Source organism: Ceratotherium simum, chromosome 6 (genome assembly GCF_057802395.1).
Source record: "Ceratotherium simum simum isolate JZ-2026a chromosome 6, ASM5780239v1, whole genome shotgun sequence".
Classification (NCBI taxonomy): Eukaryota; Metazoa; Chordata; class Mammalia; order Perissodactyla; family Rhinocerotidae; genus Ceratotherium; species Ceratotherium simum.
The window spans coordinates 7936227-7949059 of NC_141905.1; the positions used below are offsets into that span (position 1 = coordinate 7936227).

General features: G+C 50.4%; 1 protein-coding gene across 1 annotated transcript in view; it reads left to right on the forward strand.

Annotated features, from left to right (window-relative positions):
* Nucleotides 1–12833, forward strand: part of WDFY4 (WDFY family member 4) — a 276540-nt gene that overhangs the window by 238073 nt on the left and 25634 nt on the right. The window contains exons 50-51 of the mRNA XM_004432449.3: nucleotides 1936–2045; nucleotides 10906–11059. Of these exons, the coding sequence (XP_004432506.2) occupies nucleotides 1936–2045; nucleotides 10906–11059 (264 nt within the window). The remainder of the gene's footprint in view (nucleotides 1–1935; nucleotides 2046–10905; nucleotides 11060–12833) is intronic.

The window sequence follows — 12833 nt, forward strand, 5'->3', positions numbered from 1 at the left end:
GCCCCACCTCTAGAAATTCTGATTTAAATAACTCTGTGGTGAGGTGCAGCCAGGACTGAGAGCTGTCATGCTAAGAGCTAATACCTCCATTCCTAGGGGCAGGGAAAGGCGGGGAAATAGCATTCGTTCAGCACTTTCCAGCAGGTTGCCAGGAACCGGCCACCCTGTGTTCATATATACAATGGTCCATTTCAGAGAGGAGGAAGAAGTCAGAGAATTTAAGCAACTCGTTCAAGACCATAGCCTCTAAATGGCAGAGCCTGCGTTTTCTGGCTCTAGAGCCTGGTTCCCAGACTCTGTTCATCTGCACATCCCCTTGACAGGTTTTCCACGTCCCCATGCCACCTGTGCTATTTATTGCCTTAATGCTTTTCTTTAGGTCTAGTCACTTAAACTTCAGTGAATGTATTTTAAAAAGAAATTTTTCTAGGGGCCAGCCTGGTGGTGTAGTGGTTAAGTTCACACACTCCACTACAGCAGCCTGGGGTTCACAGGTTTGGATCCCCAGCACCGACCCACACACTGCTTGTCAAGCCATGCTGTGGCAGTGTCCCACATAAAATAGAGGAAGATAGGCATGGATGTTAGCTCAGGGCTAATCTTCTTCAGCAAAAAAGAGGAGGATTGGCAACAGGTGTTAGCTCAGGGCTAATCTTCCTCACAAAATAAAAAAGAAAGAAATTTTTCTATCATGCATTTGATGCTAGATATATTGTTTTTCTCAAACACTTTGAAATAAACATATAACTACTAAAATAAGGGACATCTGTCCATGAACCATGAAACGTTCCCTCGAGAACCAGAGGCAGCACACTTGGGGCAGGCTCACTTGGGCACCGAGGCCCTGCCTTTGGGGAGCAGGTTCTTGGCAGGATACGGAGGCTCCTGCTGCATCCCACACACCCCACACAGCCCCCGGAGGCCTCCTGGCCTCTGCCTAGGACCCTGCTCTGCGCTCTGCATGGGGCTGGCACTCAGACTTGCTCGGAGGATGTGGGAGGAGGTGGGAGGAGGTGGGAGGGGTAGGAGGAGGAGGGAGGAGGTGGGAGGAGGTAGGAGGAGGTGGGAGGGGTGGGAAGGCCCTCCTTGACCAGCTTATCTCCTCCTGAGCCTAAAGTGTCCCCACCCCAGGTACTCTTCTCTGGCTGCCACCAGGCATCGCTGGGTCCTTTTCACAGACGCAGGCCAGAGGAGCGTCAGATCTCACCAGCTGTGTCCCAGGCAGGGCATTTGGCACCATTCTCTCCCATCTTAACCTGGGTGTGCATTAGAGTCATACATTGAATTTGGGCCCTTGCCCAAGTACATCCAACCTCCCGAACAACTCTGATTTAGAGAACTCCTGCAGGGCATGAGGGAGACTTTGGGCCCGCTGTGGGGCTGGCGGTGGGGCTGGCGGTGAGGTGGCCGAGCAGACACACAGGGTAGCTGGCTCGGCCCACTGCTGACTGTGCCGCCCGCCGGTTCCGCCACTCACTGCTGATGTAAGCTAGTCTCTGATTCACTCCGGCTTCTTCGTTTACAAAATGGGGATATTGAACAGCACAGACTCACGGGGTCACTGTGTGGACTCAGAGAGTGACAGAGGGCGCACAGCGTGCACGACGCTCCACAAGTGACAGCATCGCTGTTCTCTGCTGGAGTGGTCTGGCCATGCCATTGCTCCTGCATCAGCGTTCTGGCTCCACCAAACCCTGGTGGAGCAAAATAGAGCAGTTTATGCCTCTGGCCCAGCAGCTGAGGGTCCTGAACGTGCTTTCACCAGTGGTGGCTTTTGGCCAAATTATAGTGCCGTCTGTGAGCAGAACACCGGGGATCCCTCAGCCTGCAGGTGCTCTCGGAAGTGGGGCTCACTTGGCTGTTCTTGAGCGTGGTACAACCTGCGTGTCCTCAGCACAGGTGGGAAAGCCACCCCAGGGTGTCCTTTCGTTGCAGGAGACCTGACTGTCCAGTGCCACTATTGCACTCACTACTCCTCGGCCATCATTGTCGCCTCCTACCTGGTCCGGATGCCACCCTTCACCCAGGCTTTCTACTCTCTGCAGGTGAGCTCCCCCACTCCCCTACGTGCAAGTGCACACACACACACACACACACACACAGACACACACACAGCTATTCTCACAGACTAAGAGCTGGGCTTGGATAGGTGGGGACCTCCCTGCTAGAAACTGAATCTTTTGCTGGTGATTCCCACCTGATGCTGGCTCCAGGATTCTGGGTTGTCCAGCCGAGGCTCCTCATCAGTTACACCTGCACGTCTGCCCAACAGGCTTGCAAAAAGACTCTAAAAAATCAGGAATGAATGAGAGATACGGAAAAAAAATACTTATCATAAATAGGTTTTAGTGGGAAAGGACAAGCAGGAAGCTTGAAGACTTCCTTGAAGGTGGGTGGTCAAAGATTAGAAAAATAAACACAAAGAAGGAAGAATGAAAATCACTTGTGACATGGGAACACATAAAGCTATGCTAAATACAAGCCAAAAAGCTTAAAAGGACAAACACAATACTTGAATGCTGAAATGAACAGCTAAACCAGAGAAAGAAACTAACCAACTTACCTACCCATAAGCTAACAGACCATCATGCCTGCTTGGGGTTGCCAGATTTCACAAATAAAAATACAGAAGGCCCAGGTAAATTTGAATTTCTGATAAACAATGATTTGTACTAAAAAATTATTTGTTGTTTACCTGAAATTCAAATTTACTTGGGCCTCCTGTATTTTACCTGGCAGCCCTATCTGAGCTGGATGTGAGCAAGTCTGACTCTGAGTGGGTGGTGGTGTCCAGGGCACTTGGGATTGCTGAGACAGAGTCCCTCCTGGGCAGCTAAGTTCTTTTTCTCTCTCCCCTCTGACCCCATCACTGGGATCCTGCTTCCCAGGTTATCCCAGGGGCACAGCCTGGGACAGAGCTGTGGGAGAGCCCTTGGGTAGCCCACTTGCAGCCAGTTGGCTCAGCCAGCTCCAAAGCAAATACTCCACAGGGCCCGAGTTTAGGGCCTGACCCGACCCAGGCTTTGTAAGGGTCCTGTGGAGAGGGAGGCATGACCGTGCTGGGTCACAGGCCACTGGACATGCACGGGCTTGCTCTGACAGCGAAGCCTCACCAATGGGAAAGCACGAGTGTCCCAGAAATTGTGTTTTGTCTGACCTCACCTGCAAGGGCACTCTTTGTGGTCCCTCAGATGACCTTGACCCTGAGAGACCAAAGGCCACCCTGGGTTAGCACTAAAGCCAACTCCTGGGCCCTGGGCAGGAACGGGGAGCCAAGATCAAGGCGCTTTCTATAGTAAGAAGCAAAAACCTGCCCATCTTCTGTTTCTGGGCACAGTCTTCGCTCTCCTTGACAGCGTGGATCGTCTAGACATTGTATAACCCCCTCTCCCTGGAAATTCACTCAAAAATAATAAGCATGCTTCCCCGGAGCTTTTCTCAGGCAACAAGTATTTTAAGTAAGTTTGGTTTGGAGAACGAACAGCCCCAGAGCTGTTGCCCATGCCAGGAACCCCATCCAGCTGTTGCTCATTAATCCACAGACATGATGACCACTGTTGACGCGGAGGGTGATGCTTTCCCTTACAGCTTCCCTCCCAGGGACTTCTGGATGCTTTCACAGTTCCCCTTGCCCTCCAGTCTAATGCATTACAGCCCCTTCTCTACCGGTCACCAAGGGTCCTCTCACACCGAGAGGGGGCGGAGTGAAATAGAAACAGTGCCGGCTACGGGGTTTACATCCCAGCTCTGCCACGTAATAGATACAAAATCTTCTGCAAGTTACTTTACCTCTGGAAATGAGGGTTAATTATGCATATCTCACCGGCTGTTGTGATTAAATGAGAAAATGGGGGTAAAGACCCTAGCTCGGGGCTTGACACTACGCAGGTGATCAGTCCTTGCGAACCCACGAGGACATTGGGTTAAGGCTACTTTGAAGCTAGTCACTACTAGTTTGAGCTTATTTTAGCCAGTTTGATCCATTGGTGACCAGACCAAACTGGTGTGAGATGGTCTAAACTAGGGTGAGATGGTCAGAGCCAATTTATTTGCTTTTAGAGACACAAACACAGTCACATTAGCCTCAACCTTTTGACTCCTGTGTTCAAGTCTGCTGTGATTTCCAGTTTTTTGCAGGTTCTAATCTATCTGTGCCATATTGGCCCATCTGAGATGAAATCATTTGGGCTCCCCATGTGTGTGCTTCTGAATTGGTTTCACCGTCCTCCTTTTAACTGACTCTTCTAGTGGGTCATAACTAGTCCAAGCTTTGGAACCAGCAGAAGAACCCACTGTCTTCTGCTTTTTCCTTAGAGTAAAAGGTGAATTTTAGCTCTCAAGGGAATAGATACAAAGACTACATCTGGAGGGAATGTGCTTGGCTCCCTTTGGGAGTCCTGGGGCCTTGCAGTCCTCCTTAAGAATGTTCTGGCATCTTCCTGAAGTCAGGCTCTTCCCTCCGTCCTGCCCTGCCTCCTAGGAGGCAGGCTTATTTCTCCTCCAGAGACCTTTGCTTCACACCCCCATGGTGACAAGGAAAGGACCCTTACCATATTCTCAACAGCCTGAGACTTCCATCCCCAGCGTGGATCATGGAGTGGGGAAGAATAACAAGAGTGGAGAGGGGGTAGAATCTGGGCAGTGAGGCCTTCTTCATTTATCTGGAGAGCAGCAAAGTGAGAATATGGAGTATTTCCAGAGCCAAGTGTGCATACAACAGTCAGCATCAGAAAGGGCACGCTTTCCGCCTGCATTAAGCAGACTGCCTCTTGCCTATTAGCGTGAATAAGCCAGAGTGACGTGCTTGCTCGATGGCTTGGCCATGGAATCACCTTTGGTGTGGAGAGCTGTGTGCCTGTGCGGTGCACCCAGCGTGGTCTGATGCACTGTTGAGAGGCAGGTACAGCATCCTTTGGACATTATGGCCTGCCAGCTGGGCACCATGCAGAGAGATGTGGACAGTGTGAGGGGATCTCACCACAGCCTAAGAATTGCAGTGCAACATATTCTGATTCCTGGGTGTAAGGTGTGCTTTATTCCCTTCACGTTTAAATCTTATTAAGTTTGAGCTTGTCTTAGAATTGATCCATACCTCTATTGTTGCTGTGTGCATTTGTTTGCCCCAAATCTGTTATTACAATGACAGACTCTTACAATCCAGAAGATATGGTATATGTACAGTGTGACCTGAGCAGGTGACACATGAGTGGGCTGTGTGCTCTGTTGTCCCCATTCCCTTGGAGGTGTGAGACTACTGTCTGCTGGAGCAGGGGCTTGTCCCCCAGGATGCTGTAATTCTCAGGAATCTCACCTGCCTGGAGGAGCTGAGATACATGAGCCTTCATACAGTTGACTAACCAGGAGGTCACGCCGCTGCTGGGGCCACAGCCCAGGCCCCTGTTTCTGCCCCAGTAAGAACACGAGTTGCTCTCAGTTGATGTCAGACCCTGTCTGTGCAGGACAGAGCAAGGCAGCCAGCGCCCCAGCGAGGGCACGGTGGTGGTGCTGCTGCTGCTGCATTTAATAAGGAACTGAAATCAAGTGCTGTGTTAATGAAGTCACAGCCCATGTGAAGTCAGCTGTTAGCAACAGCAGGGAAGGGTTTTCTGAACCACCTGAGGTGAGATGGCTGGTGTTTGTGGAAGACATATGCTAACTGCAGAGAGAACCGTGGGCAGTAATTGGCCTGCCCAGGCTGTTCACCTGGCAGCTCCGTGGATGCCAGCCCCTGGGTCCCGGTGGAGTCATGTCCAAAATAAAGGTGTAATTGTTATTATACTGACCCAATAAGGAGTATTAGAAAAGGCACATGTAATAGAGTCAGGCAGACCTGGGACAAAGTCCTGGTTCTAGAACTTTCTAACTGGTAGTGTGGAATAACTGAGCCTCAGTTCCTCCTCCTTTAAAATAACCCCTGACTCAGTGGGTGGGAGGATTAAGTCAGATACATACAGCATGAGAACTGTTTGGCTGTTTCTAAGAGCTCCACACATGTCCATTCTCCTCCACTTAAGAGTAGGCAGCATGCTTTTCAAAATGCCTTTGTGGATTTTATTTGTCGAGTAAAAGGCCACGTCCTGCAGGAGGGAAAGTTAATGGCTACTCTGGGTCACCCCATCCTCAAGCAAGAGCAAGACTGATGAGGCGGCTGAACTGTATGTGGGCTTCCCAAACCCAGTGTTGGACCACAGCTCTCAGCTTCCGGAGCAGGGTAAGGAGCCTGGCGTTTTTCTGAGGAAGACTGTAGGCGCCGAGCCAACGTGCTGTCACCTGCACACATCTGCCCCTGCTCTTCTTTGGGGGTGATGTTGCCTCAAAACTGCCCTGACGGTGCACTTGAGATTCCCCTCCCGCCCTGTCCCAGGACCTCCCCTCCTCATTCCCCCATAGGCCACCTTTCACCTCCCATAACTTCTAAATCCTTTTTCTTGTTCTTGTTTTGATCCCCTGGTTACCTTCCCCATGCACACTGAGATTGGGGCTCAAGCCCGGCATTGCTGCTGGGTTAATAGTCTGTGAAGGGAAAGAGGCAGGGCTTGTTCCGTACCTCTTCCTGTGCGCCTGGTACCTCACACACACTCTCACGTTCACTCCCACACCTGCACGCTCACCCATACTCTCACACTCACCCACACTCTCACTCTCACCCACATTCACACACACACTCTCTCACACTCACACTCACCCATACTCTCACACTCACCCACATTCTCACACACACTCTGAGACTCATGCTCACCCATACTCTCACACTCACCCACACTCTCACTCTCACCCACATTCACACACACACTCTCTCACACTCACACTCACCCATACTCTCACACTCACCCACATTCTCACACACACTCTGAGACTCACACTCACCCATACTCACTCACCCACATTCTCACACACACACTGACACTCACACTCACCCACACTCTCACCCACACACTCTCACACACATTACTGCTTTCACACCCACAACAGTCGTCCAAGGTTTGCAGAGGAGGGCGTGGGAGGTTAAAGAGATTAAGAAACTCACTTGAGTTCATACAGCAAGTGGGTAGTGAAATTCCCGCCCAGGTGGGCTTGGTTTCAAAGCTAAGGGGCTTCCCTGTCTCGAGGCACAGCTGGGGTCAGCTGCTGCACTGACAGGGCCCTGTGAGTGAGTTGTTTACGTGTATACCTTTACATTACTGGAAAGAACATCTGCCATGAGAACTCGTAAAACAAGTCCATTGTCCGGATGTGGTGGTGGGTTGATTTGGGTCAGTCCACCGGGAAGGAAGAATAGACTTTGTAGCACTTACTGTAAAAATATGTGTGTTCAAATGTCCTTGAGCTCATGCAGTTTCTGAACTTCCTGTGGGTACGGGTCAAGATTGAATGGGTTTTCTTTACAACATAGTTTCCTTACCCGTTTTGGGGAGGGGTTTAAGCATGTGCAGTTGGAATGTTTCTCCAGGGACACAGGTGCACGTAGACTCAGTGTCCTCAACAAAAGGGACAGTGCCTTTAATACAGAACACTCCTTTCAAGGATGTTTCCGGTTTTAATCAACGTACCATAATTATGAACTTTTCTCTGATTCAACTCACGCCAATGTCCAACAGCAGTCCTTGTGGGCCAATTTTTCCCCTGGTATTTTGCTTTTAATTTTCATTCATCTTTTAGCAAAATTGAGCACCTCAAAGTATTTTAATTGAAGAAGAATACCTAGTGTTACATTGCTTCTGAGGCCTTAAATATTCAAAATATCTTTCTGGCATCTTTGTATACGAGCACTGTCTTTGCTGTTAGTGCCTCTGAGTCAGTTCTGCCTCCCAGCAACACTGTGTACAACAGAGCAGAGCCCTGCCTGTCTTTTTTGCACCATCCTCTCACCCTCCAGCGCTGTGTCAGACAGTGTTCTACTGCTATTCATAGGGTTTTCATGGCCAGTTTTTTTGAAAGTGAGTGGCCAGGCCCTTCTTCCTAGTCTGTCAGTCTGGAAGCTCCACTGAAACCTGCCCACCATGGGTGACCCTGTTGGTGTTTGAAATCTTGGTGGCATAGCTTTCAGCATCACAGCCACACAGAGCAATGTCTTAGCTGGGCATAGAATCCACAGACTGTGACCTTTTGTCTCAGAAACCTCCAGCCTTGGCTCCCTTGTCTCTGGCTTTAATGTCACACGGGAAAAGTCTTCTGCTAATAAGACATGGTTCCTTTTTTGATGATACTAACCTTGCTATTATTTTTCTTTTTTGGTCTGTCTGAATACACGTAAGATTCATTATTGTTGATATTTGAAAATATCTGCAGGATAGATTTAGGAGCAGATCTTGGTTTAGTAAGTCTCTCTGATCATTTTGTTTCCATCCAATCTCTAGAATTAATTTTGTTGTTGTTTTATTTTATTTTGTTTTGGACTTTGCTTATGGAGGTGCTCGGTCAACCTCAATTGTGCCTCTCAGCCTCGCTCCTCCTCTCCCTTTCTCCCTTCTGTCTTCTCTTCCTTTTCTCCTTTCTTCCTTTCCTAAGAATCAAGTCCTGACTCATTGCTGGCAGCCACCAGAGTTGCATTGACCCACAGACTTACAATCCAAGTAACAGAGCAGCTTCCCTTTTTCTTCTAGGGGATTCAGCGTTCCTTTCGTATTGCAGCAGTGAGAAAACCCATTAATTCTGAAGCGAATATATGCAAATACATTTATTAATGTAGGAAATAGGAAAATCAGTTATTGCTTCCTTTATAAATAATACAGGCTTAAGTTTTAAAGATATTACTTTTGCTAAAATGCATTAGACAGCTGTGAAAAAAATAACATTTTTCTTTGTGGTAATATCTTTAACCAGATTTGTAGCACTAACAATATTTCCTATGTATATATTATTTTTATTTAATACAGGTAATCTTTTTATTACCAAATCATATTGTTTCTCAGGAGATTACCATCAGCATTCATAAAAGCTGCAAAAGGAAAACAGGCCAAGGGGGAGACATCCATCTCCCACGGATGGAAGGCTCGGCTGCAGATTAAATACGCAAAGCTCTTAATACGTTTCAATGAGCGACTCGTTAGGTGCAGATTTATTTAGAAACACTCTCCCTCCATTTTATTTCCATTTCCATTTGGATTTGATGGTGGACGTCATCCCCTAATTTCAACCAAGAGCAAAGTGACCTTGGAGAAAAGCCACATCTTTAAGCCACCCCTGTACTGTGTTTGGCGGCACCCTCAGGGATAACTGGGTCTCTTGGTGCCCCTCTCCCTGTGTAGAGAATGACCCATGGATCTCCCTGGATCCTCAAGTCTGACTTGGAAAATTGACCAGCCCGCCGGGGTGCCCAAGTGTGGCCAGCCTCAGGCATGTGGCAGGTTCTCCCTTCTCAGAAAGAGCCGAGTCCCCTTGGCCCCCACACAGTAGATCTTTTGCCCAGACCCAGAGATCCCCCAGTCAACCGTCACGAGAGCAAAGCATACCCTTTGGAGATGCATCCACGAGTGGGACCCCAGTTCCGCCATTCGTTGCCTTGGGAAAATCAGTAAACTTCGTGGAGCCTCAGTTTTCTGGTCTGCAAAATGGAAGTACCCATTGCTTCCTAATGCACCTGCTGCGAGGACTAAGAGAGAGCATCTATGTATGTATGAAGTGCTTACCTAGAGTAGACCTGCCAAGAGAAGTTTCTTGTCCTTCTTAACCCTTCCTCCACTGTGCAGCTGCCCTAAGCTTCCTCAGTAAACGCAGATGGGAGACCTCAGCCCTCTGAAAAGTGAAGGGTGTTGATGGGGCAGAGGAGGGCACTGACACTCTGGGTCCTACCCCTTCGTTCTTGAGGCCACATTTGTACTCTCTAGAAGTTGGCAGAAGGAAGGCAAGTTCTGGTCAAACAAAGGCCCAGCCTTGATAGGGACAAGTGAACTATCAGATCCCAGGAAGGAGAGCACCCCTTGGGTGTCCCTAAACTTAAGTCAACCCAAATCCCAGTTTCAGAAACTCTTTCTGGAAGCCCCTCTGCCCTCAGCATCTTCATTCCTCCAACTGGGACCTCTCTGCCTCCTCCTGACCCCCAAGACTACCTGATAAATAAGGATAGCATCAACTGAAGAGACTGACAATTCAGAGAGGAACAGACAATCCAAGGAAAGAGTTTGCCTTAAGTCTAACCTGGTCCAATCCCAGCTACCAAGCTTGAGACTTCATCAAGCCACCTGTGGACATGGGCCTTGCAACCAAGGCTGGCCCTGGTGGGCGCTGTAGACATCTTGTCTTCATGTACCAGCCTCCCATCCCTTGAAGGCTGGTGTGCCTCCAGCTCTCCATCTTCAGGCCCATTCTCTCTTGTCAAGGCTGCTGTGTTAGATGTCACCAGGGCCCTGACCTAATCTGCTTTCCTCCACCTCTGTTCCTGGCTGAGGCCTTGCCCTCTGCTCAGAACACTCTGCATCTTCTCTGCCACCAAGCTTGCTGACACACCAGAGGTCAACTTCTCCAGGAAATGTCCCCTGACCTCCGTGTATAGCATCTGATCCACTCTTTGTCCTCTGGTTGGTTCTTTGTATCCTGTCTTTGTACCTGATTCAGAGCTGGCCCTCGGCAAATGTGGGGAATGGCCAGACAAATGAATGGTTTTCCTGTCTCTTATCTGACCCCAGATTTCCAAAACAAGGAAACATGGATCTCTTTATTATAGTGGATCTGTGCAACCTCCCAGTGCAAGTTTCCAGAGAATGGTTGAGGGAACAGATGCACAAAGAAACCTTCTCACACATGCATGGCCTGACGAATGGACATGTGTGTGGGAGTGAGTGAGAAGTTCTAATGTCAGAACCATGCCTCAGTTACAGCAGACGAACGGGGGCCACACAAGCAGTGCCTGCACAGCCTGAGTTCTCACCACATGCCTCTGAGCATGTCGGCCCCTTTTCCTCACAGGGTGGGAGCTTCGATGTGGCAGATAGAATGTTCCACAGCATGAAGAATGCATGGGAGTCAGCCTCCAGAGAGAACATGAGTGACGTCAGGGAGCTAACCCCGGAGTTCTTCTACCTGCCTGAGTTCCTAACCAACTGCAACGCGGTGGAGTTCGGTGAGTGGAGGCCTGGGCGAGGCTGGCTGGGCCGGGCAGTGCAGGGCTGTTTCCTGCAGCAACTCAGTGTGGACTGTAGCAGTATCTTTGCTGAGCAACTGAACAAACAGGCCCCTCACCGGACCAGTGTGGTTGGTGTGAGGCCTCCACTGGGTGGCAACAGCCAATGAAAAGGTGGGAGCTGAGGAAGGATGCTGGGCCCCAGGCTGCCAGGACAGCTCAGAGCCAGGGTCCCACCCATAACCCTTCTTCTGAGGGTCCCCAGGCTGCAGTCTGCAGTGAGGCAGCGGCCAGGGAGCAGGAGCCCTTGCTAATAGCCAGGTCTGGCACTGCCCTGCTGCATACCTTGGGCAAACACTTGCCCTTCTCTGGCCCCATTTTCCTTCATGTCCCATGAATGGGTTAACCCGGACTCCATGAGTGGGACCTAGAGATGCTGTGTCTCCCAGGACAGACTGCTGGGTGGTGTCCGTGGGCAATTTCGTGGGCACCCTTGTTGGCTCCTCCTCTTTCCTGTGCTTCAGGCTCCACCCCAGGATGAGCCGTGTTGTCTTATCTACTGCTTTACAGGAAGAACAAAAATTTCAGGAGGCCCCAGTGGGCAGGTCCCCTGGTGACTGTGTGTGTACCTCGGGAGCCTCCACTGCAAATGTCAGGGCAACTCGTGTGGTCAGAGCCTGGGGCAGCGCATGGGCATCTCTCCACCCAGAGGCAGGGCAGGGAATCGTCTGCTCTGTGGAGGACACTCATGAGGCATCACCAGTGTACACCTGGTGCCCCAGAGCTCCCCTTCCTCAGGCCCCTTCTTCCTCCAAACAGCACTAAGGGGCATGCACCTTGAGCCAGGCCAGGTAAGGGCCCAGGGGAGATGATGAGGAGGTCCAGCCTCTGCCCCAGGCACTCCCCTCTTGTGCAGTGGTTCACAGCCAGGATGCCTGCGGAGCATTTAAAACAAGCCCAGGCCCAGGCCCAGCGAGTCTGATCCCGTGGAACCGGGTGGCCTCGGCTGTGTTCAGGTTCTCAGATGCCTCACGTGCACCAGGGATGAGAACTCGACGAGCACAAAGGGCAGTTCCCACAAGGCGTGGTGTGGCCCGTGAAGGGAGGGAGGCAGGGACCAGAAGCCAAGAAGACGGGTGGCCAGCTTGAGGGAGGGGTGAGGGGAGGGCTGGACAGGGAGTCCCATCTCTGCCTCAGACATGAAAGTGGGGCTCAGCAGAAGGGGAGAGGCTCAGCTGCAGAAATGGCGCACGTGCCAAGGACCAGGAGCCCTCAAGGAAGTCAGGACAGCAAGAGTTATTAAGCACCTACTGTATGCAGGTGCTTTTGTAGGCGCTGAAGATTTAGTTGGGTCTCCTGGGACAGATTTCCCTGAAGGTGTTCATATTCGGTGCGGGGATGGGGGAGGAGACAGAAAATATAGAAAAATAAAGAAGTGAAACAGTGTTGGCCGCTGAGAAGCCCTGTGGGGAAAGTAGGTGGGAAAATGGTTCGAGAGTGACCCAGAGGACCTGTGCTGTTCTGGTCCCCAGGAAGGACTTGCCTGAGAAAGTGACAGGGGTGCTGAGACTGAACAATGAGAAAGGCCATGCCAGCCCAGCCCAGTGGGCCAGAGAGAGGAGGGGAAGTGTTTATGCCAGCTGTACCATCAGGGCTCTGGGCGCTGTGAGCAAGACCATAGCTAATGTGTATTGAGCAACCCCAGATGCCTGGAATTATTCTAAGCACATTACGTGTATTTTCTCTTTTAATCCTTCTACCAGCCCGGAAAGGT